Source organism: Mus musculus, chromosome 10 (assembly GCF_000001635.26).
Source record: "Mus musculus strain C57BL/6J chromosome 10, GRCm38.p6 C57BL/6J".
In the NCBI taxonomy this organism is placed as follows: domain Eukaryota; kingdom Metazoa; phylum Chordata; class Mammalia; order Rodentia; family Muridae; genus Mus; species Mus musculus.
Genome location: NC_000076.6, coordinates 94,176,074 through 94,192,607, shown reverse-complemented (window position 1 = coordinate 94,192,607; position 16,534 = coordinate 94,176,074). Strand labels below are relative to the sequence as shown.

General features: G+C 41.6%; 1 protein-coding gene and 1 non-coding gene across 5 annotated transcripts in view; one reads left to right on the top strand and one right to left on the bottom strand.

Annotated features, from left to right (window-relative positions):
• Positions 1–16,534, bottom strand: part of Nr2c1 (nuclear receptor subfamily 2, group C, member 1) — a 49,675-nt gene that overhangs the window by 4,609 nt on the left and 28,532 nt on the right. For 3 of the 4 annotated variants that reach the window (XM_030245065.1, NM_011629.3, XM_006513592.3), the window contains 3 exons: positions 10,993–11,114; positions 4,320–4,459; positions 1,852–1,989 (listed from right to left, as the gene is read on the bottom strand). In XM_030245065.1, coding sequence (XP_030100925.1) covers positions 1,852–1,989; positions 4,320–4,459; positions 10,993–11,114 — 400 coding nt within the window. The remainder of the gene's footprint in view (positions 1–1,851; positions 1,990–4,319; positions 4,460–10,992; positions 11,115–16,534) is intronic. The other variant, XR_001779515.2, reaches the window with a different exon arrangement.
• On the top strand, positions 8,013–8,116 carry Gm26122. The gene has a single exon (XR_003949161.1). It is a non-coding gene; the product is annotated as a U6 spliceosomal RNA (small nuclear RNA).

Here is a 16,534-nt window from a genome sequence, read left to right as displayed (position 1 = left end):
CTACTAATATTTTTTCTCAAAAGCAGTGTAATGGTTTTTGTTTAGCTTTTTCTTTTCTCTTCTCTTTTCTTTCTTTTTTTTCTCTCTCTCTCTCTCTTTCCTTTTTTTTTTTTTACCATTTTGCATTCAACAACATAAAATAACCTAAAAGACTAAATTTAAAAGCACCCATAATCCATGAAATATTTGCATGTTGTGTTTGTCAAGGAGCCACCCAGATATGGCCAACTTTAAAAGTATTTATGAAATTAAGAATTACAAACATTTTTATATTTCTATCAGAAATTCATAATGAAGGAACATGACATAATCTACAAAACGTTTTGATAGTCATATTTCACAAAATAGAAATATTTAAAGTAATACCATCAATTTATAGCTTAACTTTTCAATTTTACCCAAAGAAAAATAAAATCGGCAAGTTGGTTATGATCAAATGGATATACACGTGGGCTCAAGTGTGTCTCATTGGTAAAGCTATTGCCTGTCCTGTATAAGGGCCTATGCTGGATCCCCAGTGCCACAAAGAAAATAAAGGAAATGAGTAAAAATAGAAATACAGATTATTGGCTCATGTGAAGCACATGGCCTGCCCTCTCCCGAGTCCCAGCCCTGGGCTTGTGTGAAACATTCAATAGTGCACAAGGTTTAATTATCTTACTCATAGCACTGAGAGGAAGAAGCAGGCTCGCTTGGATAATTTTATTAGGACACATAGGAACAGAAAGAATACCTGTGGAGTGGAGGCACAGACCCTCAAGGACTGTGCATTTCCCCTATTCACAAACTGGAGTTCGAGGCCCCTTTACTGACAGAAAACTAGACGCTGGAAGGAAAGCAAGAGGCCCATCTTGCCATGTCTGCAGCTTCCATCTGACCCTGAGAATGTAACGAACCCTGGATACAGCAACAGTGGTCTTACATTCTGGCTTTAATAGAGCCTAATGATACGGACCTAAGAACTCAAATAATACAAGCCTATGTGCTCTACTGATTCTCTGTGCAGATGTCTGATATCCTTAACATCAGATTTAAAGTACAAAATTAAATGATTTTTAGCATCTTCAGAGTTTTACACTCATCACAATGTAACTATGGGGCATTTTATGACTCTAAAGCAATCTGGCAACCAGTAGCAATCAGTCCCCAGCTCCCCACTCCCTGATTCTACAAATGACTAATTTACACTCTTCCTCACATTTGCTTATATGGGATTATTATGTGTGCCTATATGAGTAGCGTCATTGGTTAGCATCTTTTCATCCTGTTGTAGTTTATATCAAAACTTCACTGCATTTTGAGCTAACATGATTCCACTGTATGCATATATTACATATATATTATACCCATCTGCCTTCTGTGTGTGTGTACGTATGCAGGCACATATACCACAGTGCATGTGCATTTCTGGAGGCCAGAGTCTCACAAGAGTCCGTCCTTTTCCTTGTGGGTCCCAGGGATTTGCACCTGCATTCCAAGGTTGGCAGCAAGCGCTGGCTGAGCCGAGCCATTCCACCAGTTTTACTTTCCTAGGTGTTGTTTTGAGCCAGGGTCTCATTTAACCAACGCTGGCCTCAGATTAATGTTTTCAGCAGGTGCTGAGCTCTTGCCCCTGGCGATTGCACCATTCTGCACTCCTACCTGCAGTGGAGGAGAGCACCCATGTTTCCACACCATCAAATACATTAATGAGACACACCAGTCCTGGGAATGGTGGTGTATATCTGTAATCTGTATTGGTTATCTGAGGCAGAAGGACTGCTAAGAGTGCAGGTCGAGTCTGGGCTACTTGGCCGAGACCCTGTCTCACTAAATAGATGAGGAAGGAACTGTAAGGATGTGCTTCTGTACCGGGACTGAAGAGGACGATGGCCTTGAGGTAGGCGTACTCATGCCCATCGATGCAGAGCTTAACCATGCTGTTGCAGAACTCCTGTAGCTTGAAGATGTGCTCCATCAACGACTTCCTCCTTTCCGGGGACATTTTATCTTTAAAACACAAACGCATACTTCCAATTGCCATCTGAAGTGTTTGGCCATCCTCACGCACTTCCCTTCTCGGTTTGCCATTAGTATGGGATGTGATCAACCTCTTTACAGACTGAAACTTCAAACTCAGAATCTCTCAAAAGAGAGGGCCGAAGCTAAGAGCTAACCTTCTGATAGTGCTCCCTCAAGAAAAAGGAAGTAGAAACCCAAAGCGTTCCCGTCTGGGGCGCCCCTTTAGATGCGGAGGAATCTGTCTGGGAAAAACAAAAACAAAAGCAAAAACAAAAACCACAGCCCAAGTTCAAAGAGGGCCAAGGCTGTCCCTCAAACTAGTAGAGCAATTATCTAGCATTTAGGAAGCCCTAATTTGATGCCTAGCACTGCAAAAGGCCTGGTGCGGTGGTGTGCACCTTTAGTCCTACCATCAGTTCAAGGTCATCCTTTGATACTTAAGGATCTGGGGCCAGAAGAGATTCTGACTCAAAAGAAACAAAGAACAACAACAACAAACAATAACAACAAAATAAAACCAATCAAAAAAAAAAAAGCCCAAAGTACAAAAGACTCAAATGTTTATAACAGGATTTTATTTAAGCTTATATCATTTGAAAAATTAATGAGAAAAAAAATTTTCAGTTTCAAAAATTAGAAACTCTAGTATAATAAAAACAAAAGTGGAGCAAAACACATTGCTTAGACCAAAGAAAAGTTGAGAAAAACATAACTGATTTATCAGGGGTCTGTGTAAAACACACCCCAACTGTGTCATGGACCTCAGCTTTCCCGAAGGAGTGCTGTGGAACACAGAAGCCAGAGAAGGATTCAGGACCAGGGCTCAGAAGCGGGCGTGGTTCTGCCTTCTGGGCGCTTTCCCATAGGCGAGGTTTATGAGGGATCTCAGCCCTTTATGAGGAAGCAGATGAGTTTAAAATATTGTGAAGGAAAAAAGCATCAGTGGTGCAGACCTCCAATCACCGCACTGAGGCAGGAGTGTAGCTTAATACAAGACTAAGATACACAGTGAGTTCTAGGTGAGCTGGGGACTACAAAGTGAGACTCTGTCCCTTGTATGAACAAGGAAAAGAAAGAAGGGAGGAGGGAGGGAGGGAGGGAGGGAGGGAGGGAGGGAGGGAGGGAGGGAGGGAGGGAGGGAGGGACAAAGAGGAGATAATGCCTGGAGTAATGAGTAGTTAGCTCATGCCTGTTGGCTAGCATGTGGGGTGGGTTATGGGGTGTTGAAGGCAAGGGAATCTCAAGAAGACACTGACGCGTTCTCTTGAAAAAAACTAATACTAACCAAAAGTACAAAACAAAAGAAAACAATGAAAAATAGAATGTGCTAAGGGACTAAAAATGTATAAATTATTCCTGAGCTTGAAAGCAGCAGAATTTTAATTGCTCAGCCATTTTCAAAATGTTTTTTAAGTTACGTATTCTTTGCTTCCTCAGATGAAGCATGAAGAAAATAAATAAATAAAAAAGTAAGGACTCCATGACTTTCCAATTCTCTCTTCTTTCAAAGCTGCTTTTGGCTGCTGGGCATGGTGGCACGTCCCACCATGTCTTAAGTGCTCAGGAGGCAGAGGTAGGTGACACCTATGATGCTCCAGGACAGCCAGGTGTGTACAGTGAGACCACGTCTGCATAAACGTCTGGCTCTCTAGCCCATGACGGCCTTGAACTTGCACCTTCCTAGACCAGTTCTTCCTGGTACCACTGTGCCCACACGTTCCCATTCTATTCAGATGAGACAATAGGCCCATGGGAACTGATTCAAGACCAGCTCATCATGTGACTCTAGGGGTTATTAGGGAAAAAATATAGCTTTAGAATTGGGAGAGAGGTCCACGCGCAGAAGTATTTGATCATTCTTTACCTACAGGCAAATCTCCATGGACGTTTATGTACCCATACAATGTGGTGGGTGGTCCCTGCCAGAATACATGTTGGAATCTGGTTGCTAAAGCAGTGAGGCTGGGATGCAAGCCTTATAAGGGGGATTAACGTCTTTACAGTTAGACTCATTCTTGGGAGACAGGTCATTTGAAGCAAGTTTGGAATCTTTGGCATATCAAATGTATTCTCTCCTGGAGACACTGATTGATAACCCAGCCTCAGGTGTTATGTTTTAGTGATGAAAACTTGACTTCCAAGCTTTTCAGACTTAAATACACTGCCTTAATGGTGTCTTTCTAATTTAAAAATACTTTGGATGAGTAGTGTGTTTACCAAATGAAGGTAAAACAGCAATACAATCATCACCATATCTAACTTTGGCCATAGCTCCTTGTATATCCATGAAAACTTAATAAATAAAGGTGTGTTTTTACCTTGCTGAAGGCTACTGTGAAGACAGTTGACAAACGTTGCTAATATAGTTGCCACGTTCATCACTTGCCAGCACTGGGCAAGACCAAGGGTAAAAAGCTCATTCCAATACGCTTTTACCAGTGATATGCTGTTCTCCTGCCTAGTAAAAACAGACACAAAGACATACATCAGATAGAAACTTCACATTGAATGGTATACTTAAAAAAATCACCAAATTAAAATAAATAAATAAACAAATAAATAAATAAAAATCACCAAATTACAACTATTCTAGAAGACCCATGGGCATATACCTGAAAATTCTGGGCTTTGTACAGTTGACAGAAGAGCACCTAGGAAGCTGAATCCCAACTAGCCCACCATCAATTAGCCAGTTCATAGGAACAGCTACAGGAAGACTTCCGGTGATGCTCAGTGTTCAGTAGTATTGGATGCATTTCTAAATACGGTCCTGCCTCCTCTGAATGTCCTTTCTCTACTTAATTATCTATCCAGTTAACAAACCCGCTCCTTTGAGGGCGAGATGGGAGATGTCCTTGTTGTGCTGCTGAGGATTAAACACTGACCACAGGGCCATGAGTCACATCCCCGGGCAGGGGACTTACAGTTGTGTATTTATTGACTGACTTTTGCTTGAGGCACAGTTTCACCTTGATGGTTTGGAATGCACTTTCCTCTCGCCTCAGCCTCCCCAGTACTAGGATGTCAGGCGTGTACCATGACATCTGGCTTCAGAACTTGTTTCTTTGAAGAAATACCCTCTTAGAACACGCCTCTCTCCTTTCCAGGCCCCTTTGGTGCTTACCTGTCCATCCAGTCAGAGTTCGGGCAGATTTCCTAGCTTCCTACTTAGTAGTGTTAGGGGTCTGTTTGCCACACTACCCACAGGTAAAAAGTTCTCTTATGCATTTCTGCACTGCAGTGAACAGCTCTAAGTACATGGCACATAGAAAAAAACTCTGCCTTTTGCTTTTATGTTTGTTTGACTCTCCTTTTATCTTTGAGGATATGGAGAACAGGCAGAAGTGAGCACTTTAAAAAGACAGAGAAGCTGTAAGTGTGGGTCTTTTTACAAGAAAAAAAATCTTCAAACCAAATCAGTATTTTTATAAGATAATTAAATGGAAAGATTTCTTCCCTTTTTAAAAAATGATTCAAGTTAGTAAGGTTGTGCTGCTAAGACCATGCTTGTCCTGATGACTGCACATAAATTGTTTCCTTCTTGAAATTGCCACAAGGCGTCGGCAAGATGGTCCAAAGGTAAGAGTGCTTGTCATCAAACTGGAGCATCTGCCGATCCCCGGGACCCACACAGTAGCAGGAGAGAACTTACTACTGCATGTTGCCCTCTGACCTCCACGTGTGTGCTATGCCATGCTCGCCCCCATCTCCCAAACACATCAATTAAAATGTAACAAAAAAAGAAACTTACAGCTTTGTGCTCCTGGCATGCTTAAGCATACTCAGCACATCCACATCAGAGATAATAATAAAGAGCCACAAAGGCTAGATAGCATTTACAAAGAAGCTGGATTGGGTGGTGCATGGATATGCACAAAGCACGTGGGAGGCTGAGGCAGGAGGATTGTGTGAGTAGATGGTCAGCCTGGGCTGCAGAATGAGTTCCTGGCTTGTCTGCGCTACAATGTGAGACGCTGTCTCACACAAACCATGTGAGACGCTGTCTCACACAAACCAACAAACAAATAAACAAAACAAAACAAAACAAAACAAAACAAAACAAAAAAAAACACCCAAGAGTTTACAAAGCAGTTTTTCCTCCTGGGAATAACTTGGGTGAGAATTTTATTTCAGTATGTGGGAAGGATGGTCTGCCATCAGAAGAAACTGGCTGTGAAATAAACTTTAAAGGAACTCTCAAATGCAAAGACAACCAGAATTTTTAAACATTCACACAGGAAGTAGTCAAGAGAAATCTATCCCAGTGAAAGTCAAGGAAAAGAAGAAGACACTATGTTCAGTTGTCAGAAATGATAAGAGCCAGAATCAAGAACAGGGAGGGGAAGGGCATCGTTGGTCCACTGCAGAGGTAAGCATAAGTGGTCAAGCTTCCTGGGAACAGATTCTAACACACATGCCTTCAAAGACACAGCAGTCCCACTGGGAAGAACTTGTTTAATGGAAACACTAATACACACTGACAAGATGTGCTTGGTGGCCCTGGATAGAATAAAGAAGCTGGCAACAGCCCGTGTCCATGGGTAGAGATGCATATGGAAGCTGTAATGCTCCCATAAGAACAGAGGGAACTCAGACACGAGACGCAGGAAGCCTGATAGTGTCATGTGACATTAAGAATAGCATGTGCCAATATGTGATGGTGTTTGGATGTGTGATAACCATAGCCTGGAAAGGGCTGGCAGGACACTGAACTCTTGGGTTAGTTATTTCTGGAGAGAAGGTTTTACTTTATGGTTCTATGCTTCAGGGTGACTTTAGGCATCATGAAGAGTCAAAAGCAAACTAGCTGTCATCTTAACCTCTGATTATAAAAAGAAAACAGCTAACTGAGGTAGTTAAATAGTATGGTGGTTCGGATGAGAATAGACCCCCTAGGCTCATATGTTTAAATACTAGGTCCACAACTGGAAGTAGCTGGAGGTATGGCCTTATTGAAGGAGGTATGTCACAGGAGTAGACATCAATCAAAAGTCCCAAGCCATTCCCAGTATTTCTGTGCCTCTTGCTTGAGGCTCAAGAATAAGCGCTCAGATGTTGCTCCAGCACCATACCTGCCTGGCTAGTGTGGTGTCCTTCCTGTCATGATGGTCATGGACTCATGGAATCGAAACCTCAGAAAACATAAGACACCCCCCCCATCCCCATTCCAAACTTTTTTCTTCTATAAGTTGACTTGGTCATGGAGTTTTATCAAAGCAATAGAAAAGTCACTAGGATATCCAGTGAACATAGGAAAGTAAAAATAGCTAGGAAAAAAAAAATCAGAGTTGGCCTGGGCTACCCTTGTATTGGAAACACCTTGACCTTGTGGAGAAAGCCCAGAGAACAGCTTGGATTCAGTGCAGAGGAGGAGAAACATTGAAACAAGGATCTGGAGGGGGGCAACTAGAGTAGGCCACTGCATTAGTCTATTGCCAGAGAGAAAGGCAAGGGGTTAACTGTAGAAATCAATTTCAGGAGGATATCCATCTATTTATTGCAAAGAAAAATCCAACTAGAGATGGGGTGGGGGGGTGACTATAATCCCAGCACTTGGGAAGCTGACAAAAGAGGAGCAGGAGTTCAAGGCCAACCTGAGCCACATAGTGAGTTCAAGGCTATCCTGGAATCATAGCAAGACTCTGAATCAAACACAAACAAACAACCCCACCCCCCACCAAAAAAACAAACCTAAAAAGCTACCATTATGGTCAATGACAAAAAAGTACTCTCAAATCCTGGTACTGTGTTGTTTAAATGATTTGAAAAAGGCCATTACATTAAGAGAAGAAAGCAGTGCTCACTTCGGCAGCACATGTACTAAAAAAAAAAAAAAAAAAAAAAGGGGGGCTGGTGAGATGGCTCAGTGGGTAAGGGCACCCGACTGCTCTTCCGAAGGTCCGAAGTTCAAATCCCAGCAACCACATGGTGGCTCACAACCACCCGTAATGAGATCTGATGCCCTCTTCTGGTGTATCTGAAGACAACTACAGTGTACTTACATATAATAAATAAATAAATCTTAAAAAAAAAAAAAAAAGGAACGCTACAGAGAAGATTAGCATGGCCTCTGCGCAAGGATGACATGCAAATTTGTGAAGCATTCCATATTTAAGAGAGAGAGAGAGAGAGAGAGAGAGAGAGAGAGAGAGAGAAGAAAGCAACAAGCATTCCTGTAAGAGGAGGGTTCCTAGAAGAACAGAGACAAATGCTATTATGTGTAGCTAGCAAGCACAGGGTCCAGTCTAGCCTCAGCATCTCAGTTACAGCCCTGCTCCTAAGCACTTGTTTCTGTTCCTAATTTAGAGATATGGAAACTCAGGTAACCTGGTCTAGAGACACAGGAGTCAACACACAAATAAACCATTTACTTCTGATAGGAAATAAGTGACTATCACAGTCACCATTAGCACCTATTATGCATGACAAAGACGGCCGTGGCAAATGGTGGTGGCCTGGAACTTTTGGTTCTAAGAATCCAGGCAGAGTCGGGCATGGTAGCACAAGCCTACAATCCCAGCACCCAGGAGCCCAAGGACAGGAGGATTGACAGGAGTGTGAGGTTAGACTGGGCTAGACCCTGTTGGAAAAAAGCTCAGGGTAGAAGAGGCTGTGCGATAACTCTCCAGATAAAAGTGCTCACTGCTGAGCTGATGACGTGACTCCAGACCCTGAAACCAGGAGAGAACTGACTTCCCCAAGTTGTCCTCTGATCTCCACATGTGTGCCTGGTAATGCACACACACAAATATAAAATAAAATAACTCCTCAGAGTGGACAGGCCCACTGCTGCCTATTCTATAGTCAAGTTACACCAGCTAGCCCCAGCTTCTTCATCTGAGGAACCCCAAAACCATGTAGAATGAACTTCCTACACATTAAACTACAGATCCTGAACAGAAAACCAACATTCCTACTAAATATAGAAGCCTTTTAAAATACAAATGAGGACACTAACCAATCCCCGACTCACTAAGTCATCAGAGCAAACGTGCCTGACCACTGTTGTCTGAGCCTCTCTGTAAAACTCGAGTTTGTGGATGATCTCTGTATACAGCCAGAAAAATCCAGCCCCCGAGTCAGTCAGATTTATCTCCACACAGCAGAGTTTCCCACCATTAGCATCCAGCTCTTATCTGATCAAGTCAACCCGTAAAAAGGATTTAAAGATTATCTAGGCAGAGATAGAAAGTGAGAGTTTATGTAGCAGCTAATGGCCTGGAATGTTAGCTCCACAGCCAGCCTAATTAAGAGTTCTGTGGCTGCTGCACAGAAACTGATTTCCAATACAGAGCACAGAGACAAGTGGCTGCCACTGTAAAATTAATTATTCTATAAGCAGAAACCTCAGGCCTTACTCATGGTTTCTTGAACATCCCGGCTGTTTCCACAGGGTAAGTACATTCAACAGAAGTATTTAAAAGCAATGGTGGTGTGACTAATTGAAAGAGTTCAGATCAGTCCTCCAATTGTTTTCTAAAATCGTGCAGTTTATCCAGGGAGGCGGGTACAGCTCTAAGTTGCTTTCCTGGACTAAGTGTCAGTGACCAGCTTGGCTATGGCATTTAGTGCCTAACAAATCATAAGATGTCAACATGCTAATGTATTTGTATCATATTTTATTTTCTTAAAAACTGTTGGAAGATTACTAAAAAGTTGAATATAAGTTTTTCTGAGACCAACAGAGAAGACTCATTCAAAGGTTACATGCTCAAAATCAGGCCTCTGCCCTGTGAAATTATTGATCGCTGATTATCTAGGAACCCAATCATGGTGTCAGCTATGTCCTTGGGATCAGGGCTCATGTGTTGCTCAGTTATAGTCAAAGTATTGAGTGATAGGAAGGGTAGTTACGTGTATATGTCAAGTGGGAAAACAGATGAAGAAAGTAGGAAAGAGCGTGGTTGCACAGTCAGGAGAATCCTGTGAGGAAACAAAACCCGTTGGCTACAATAGGCTTGGCACTTTCACTGTCACACGCCAGTTACTTTAAACAAAGGGTTGGCAAACTTCTGTAACGGTTTGGTTTCTAGGAGCAGAGCACTTTCCATTTCATTTGGTTCCTTCAAAACAGAATGCAGGCAAAGCGCTGGTATAATGGTCACTGGACAGTTTTGTTTCTTTCTTTGGGAGGAGACTTAGATGACTGGAAAATAATCACCTCTTTATTCTAAACCAGACCATGTAGGCAAACATAGCTTGCTGATGCTATGCCTGGGACAAATACTGAAACAAGGTTGCTGTTGGGGGGTAGGGTGGGGACAACTGCCTAATAAGAGAACCTAGCCTTTGACACTGTACAAGGCACTGCCATCTACAAAGTTCACTCAAAGATCACATCATCAAATTGCAATAAATAAATAAAATTAAATACATCACAAAAAAAACCTATATCGCCATATCATTTTCTGTTAGGCTGCATTTATAGCTATTCTTGACTGTATGTGCCCCATGGCCCTGAGGTTGGACAGACCTGAGTTCTGATACGATGTTTCTTAAAAAAAAAAAAAATGTGTGCTTGTGTATTTTGCCACCATGTATGTCTGTGTACCATGTACATGCCTGGTGCCAGCTGCAGAGTCAGAGGGAGGGCATCAGAATCCCTGAAACCTGGAGTCAAGAAGGTGGTGGGCTACCAGGTGGGTGCTGGGAATAGAACCTGGGTCTTCTGCAAGAGAAGACAGTGTTCTTAACCACTGGACCTCTCTCCAGCCCCCAGACACTCCTATCACTGAGCTATGGCCATTGCCAGTTGGTCCTCTCCACTTACCCAGATTATTAACCTGTTCAAACTATAAAACACAGCTACTCTTCCACACAAAAGTAACAGAGAAAATGGTGGTTAGCTATCACGAATTACCATGAACTGTCACAGGGCTGGAATGGTGGAGCATTTCTCTACTGTCATATAAATCCTCCCCAAATAAACTTGTTTCAATACATGTGTGCCACAAAAATCACATTTATATTCAAGGACTTCAAAACACTCACCCTAGCGCCTGGAAAGAAGGTATGGAAAGTGCCCAGTGCATCGATAAGAACAGCAGTCTGGAGGCCGACTCCCCAATGTAGTGCACATTCAGGTACTCGGGCATAGGAGAAGGCATGGTGAGCTAGCATGAACAGGGATTTAGGTAAATTATCTCATGGCTTCAAGTTCTAAATTATCAGTTCTCTGAAAAACTTGAATATAAATATAACACAACATATAGGAATCTGATTATCTCCAGCTAAAATACTGAATCATTCAGGTCACTGGATATTACAGCGGTGCTTAGGCGGGATAGGCAGATCACGAACTCGGTCACAGTGACATCCAGACACTCTCACCTCGTGGCTGTCAATCATGAGACAATCTGGTTTACTTTACGAAGTTACTGTCTTGGTACATTGGTGTCTTTTCTTCCCCGCTCCCTTTTCTACCAATGGGACACAGTAAATTTCAGTGTCAGAAGCAGTCCTGTATGCCGAAGAGTCCTTCATTTAGGCTACAGTTATGCCCTCAGAGATAGCAGGTAGCCAGAGTGAAGCAGGCCTGCTGGTGACAACCGAGGAGAGCATGCGCCCAGACACTAGGCACAGCTATGGCCCGAAGGAAGCAAAGCAAAACATATGGGAACCAGGCTCAACACTGACACCCCTTCAATTCTTCAAAAAGCAGTATCACTCTATCCTAAAATATTGTTACTAAATACAAAAGTATGTAAAAAAAAAGGTGTTCTATGGGGAAAATATTCATAGGCAAGCAACTCAAAGGTTATTAATTTGCATTATTATAAACAAATCAATAAGTGCAAAATTTAATATTCAGTTTGGCCTTAGATGGTTATTTTAAGCGTCTGACCACAGTGATAAGAAGCCCTCTACCTAATTCTTCGGAAAGCATTCTGAAAATCTCAAGGGGAGATGACACTACTGCGTGTGACTTGTCTAAGAACCACTTTTCCTGTTTGGAAGCAGTAATACAGACCTCGGTGAGGACCTAGGGAAATGGCCACTCACAGTGACTGGCGGCTAAGTCAGAGGACATCTGGCTGTTAAGCTACCATTGGAGAACTGAGTTACAGCTTGTGACCTTAAACATTGTTGAACAACCTGAATCCAAAAATCTCAACTCGGAACCATTTTGGGATCAATGCTTGATGTTTCTGACATTAGCATGTGCTGGAGTTCTGCATCAACAATGTTCTACTAGCACTGCCTCTGAGTAGCCACCCCCAAACTTGAGACACTGATACATTTCTGGTCCCAGGCCCCATTTCTAAGTCTATTCTAGAAAAACACACATACACCCAAGAAGTCACTGTCCATTGTAAGGCTGTCCGCTGTAGCTTTGCTTCTAACAGTGATTATAGAAAACCCAATTTTTCATTACTAGAAAAAAAGAGTACTGTCCACTGTAGAATATCTTAGAAGTAAATGAGTAAGACCAAGTTGAGATGATAGTAAGAGGGAAAATCTGCCAGGTGTGGTGGGGTACAGCAGGAATCCCAGCTTTGAGAGGATGAGGCAGGAGAACTACAAGCTTTAAATTGAGGCCAGTCTGCCCTATGCAGGAAGCTCTAAGCAGTCTGGGCTCTGAGGCAAGGTTTGCTCTAAAACAAGACAAGACAAAACAAACCCACCCCTCACAGACACCTAAGTAGAAAAGAACAGCAAAATAAAATGTGGATGATCAAGTTTCTGCTGAAGCCTTACTACACAGGGACATGGAAGGGCAGGAGATTGTAGACGGTGGACAGTGGCTGCCGGTGGGGTTGGGTGGGATGTGTAGCTGCTGCACCATATGTATTTCTCTTTCACTGTGTGTGCTCCTGTGTGTGTATGTACACAAGTGGGCGTGCTCAGGCAGGCTGGAGGACAACCGAATTCCTAACCCATCACACCTGGAGCTAAAGTTTTGACTGGCTGGCTAGACGCAGGGAAGCTGGTCTCTGTCTCCACGAAGCTGGGGTTACAAACGTGCAGCACCATGGTTAGTGTCTGTTTGTTTATTTAGCATGGATTCTGGAATTCAAATCCAGGCCCTGGCTTGCAAGCCTTTACTGACTGAGCTGTCTCTCCAACTGTTAATAATGTTTCCCTAGGGGATTCGTACATAGCTTTGATCACATTCTAAAAGGTATCTATGATACCAAACAGATCAAAATATTTTCATCTATAAGATATAAACTTTTCTATAAATGTCAGATAAAACACAAGGGCTGGAAAGATGGTTCACTGGGTAAGAGGAGTGGCAGCTGATCCAGAGGAGCCAAGTCTAACTCCCAGTTCCTATACGGTGGCTAGCAACTTTTGTAACTGCAGTCACAGGGGATCTGACACTCTCTTCTTACCTCTAAGGGCACTGCATACATATGCTGTACAGGCATCTATTCAGGCAAAACACCCATACATATAAACATTTAAAAAATTTTAAGTAGAAAAGAAAACTTAAAGTTAAATCAAGATCAGGTGAGCAATTTAAATAGCCCTATAACCCCTAGTGACATAGAAGCAGTCATTAAAACTTCCCAACCAAGAAATGCTCAGGGTCAAAGATTTAATCACAGAATTCTGCCAAACTTTGAAAGAAGAGCTAACACTAATACTCCTCAAGTTATCTTACAATATAGAAAAAAAGAACAGTCCTCATCCATTTGATGAAGCCACAGTCACCCTAATACCCAAACCATAAAAGGTCTCAACAAAGAAAGAGAATTACACATTTCCTTTATGAACATAGATGCAAAAATACTCAATAAAATACTTGCAAACCAAATCCAAGAACACAAAAAGGATCATTCGCCATGATCAAGTAGGCTTCATCCCAGAGATGCAGGGTTGGTTCAGTATACAAAAACCAGTAATATAATCCACCATAAACAAACTCAGGGTTGGAAGGAAAACACACACACACACACACACACACACACACACACACACACACACACACACACACACACCTCATTAGATGCTGAAAAAGCCTTTGACAAAATCTAACATCCATTTATGATAAAAGTCCTGAGGAAATGATTAGGGATACAAGAGACATACCTAAATATAATAAAAGCAATTACAACAAGCCAATAGCCAACATCAAAATTAAATGGAGAGAAACTTAAAGCAATTCTACTATAATCAGGAACAAGACAGAGGTTGGCTATTCTGGCTATATCTATTCAATATAGTACTTGAAGTTCTAGCTTGAGCAATAAGACAATTAAAGTAGATCAAGGAGATACAAATTGGAAACAAGGAGGTCAAAGTATCGCTATTAGCTGATGATATACATAAGTGACCCTACAAATTCCACCAGGGAACTCCTACAGCTGATAAACACTTTCAGTAAACTAACTGGACACAAAATTAACTCAAAAAACATCAGTAGTCCTCCGATACGTATATATGTCAAAAAGTGGGGAGATTTCTCAGCAGTTAGGAGCATAGGTTGCTCTTCCAGAAGACCAAGGTTCGAGTCCCAGAATCCACATGACAGTTACTAATCATCAGCAACTTGAGCTTCATGGCATCCAACAGAGGACAAACAGACTGAGAAGGAATCAGGGAAACAGCACCCTTCCAAATAGCCTCAAGTAATCTGAAATATCTTGAAGTAACTCTAACCACCGAAGCGAAAGACCTGCATAATAAAAACTTCAAGTCTTTGAAGAAAGAAATTAAAGAAGACATCAGAAGATGGAAAGACATAGAAAAAGTGGCGAGCCTGCCAAAAGCAATCTGAGATTCAGTGTAATCCCCAACAAAATTCCAACACAATTCTCTACAGACCTTGAAAGGACAATTCTCATCTTCATATGGAAAAACAACAACAACAACAACAAAAAATCAGGGTAGATAAAACAATCCTGAACAATAAAAGAACTGCTGGAGGTATCGCCATCCCTGATTTCAAACTACTACAGAGCTATTGTAATAATAACCACTTCTATCAACATAAAAACAGACTTGTTGATTAATGGAGTTGAACTGAAGGCTGAGGCATAAGTAAATCTGCACATCCATGGACACTTGGTTTTTGATAAAGAAGCCAGAAATACACATTTAATTAAAAAAAAAGCATCTTCAACAAATGGTGCTGGTCTAACTGGATGCTGCACAAACAAGAATGCAAATAGATCCATATTTATCACCATGCACAAAACTCAAGTCCAAGTGGATCAAAATCCTCAACATAAAACCAGACACACTGAGCCTGATAGAAGAAAAAGTGAGGAATATCCTTGAACACATGGACACAGGAGATGACTTTCTGAACAAAACACAGCACGGGCACTAAGATCAACAATTAATAAGTGGGACCTCATAAAACTGAAAGGCTTCTGTAAGGCAAGGACACCAGCAATAGGACACAATGGCAGCCTACAGAATGAGAGAAAAGAGTTTCACCAATTCCTTATCAATAGAGAACTAACATCCAAAAACATATAAAGAACTCAAGAAATGAGATATCAAAAACAAATAATCCAATTTGAAAATGGGATACAGGTCTAAAGAAGTCTCAATAAAGAAATCTCAAGTGGCTGAGAAACACTTAAAGAAATGTTCAACATTCTTAGCTATCAGGGAAATGGAGATCAAAACTACTTTGAGTTTCCATTTTACACTTGTCAGATGACTAAGATTAATAATACAAGAGACAGCTCATGTTGGCAAAGATGCGGAACAAGGGGGCACTCCTCTGTTGCTGGTGAAGTGCAAACTTGAACAGTCCCAACAGAAATCAATATGGTGGCTCCTCAGATAACTGGGAATCAATCATCAATCTATCTCAAGAACAAACTATACCACTCTTGGGCATATACCCAAAGGATATTCCATCATACCACAAAGAACTATGTTCATAGCAGCTTTATTCATAATAGCCAGAAACTGAAAACAACCTAGATGCTCAACAACCAAAGAATGGATTTTAAAAAATGTGGTGCATTTACAAACAAGTAAATAAATAAATAATCATGAAATTTGTATGCAAGAGGATGCAACTAGAAAAAAACAGTTTCTTGAGGGGAGGTGATTTTTCAAAAGATTATGGAACTCAAACATGTTGAGTTCATACATACACACACATGTTGGGCAACTGCTCTATTGACTGAGCCATACCTTCAGTGTGGCTTACCTATTTATTAATGTTAATAGCACCAAATAACGAGACAGGGAAATGGCTGGTTTAAATCCCACACAGGAAAGGGAGAGGCTGGAGAGATGGCTCGGCAGTGAAGAACACTGGCTGCTGTTGCAGAGGACCTGAGTCCAATTCCCAGCTCACAACTGTCTATAACTCCAGCTCTAGGGGATCTGAGACTCTCACATGAACATACAGCAATGTGCATAAAATAGAAATAAGCAAGTCATTTTAAAAAGAAAAGGGAAAATATAGACTGTCTTTTCAGGACTGAACCCAGGGCCTTGGGCATGCTAAAAATGTATTCCATCAGTAAACAATGCCTGCAGCCTTGTGATGGAACAACTGTAAATGTTTACTGGAGCAGCAGAATAAAACATAATTCAGAAAACAAAACATTTCTCTGTG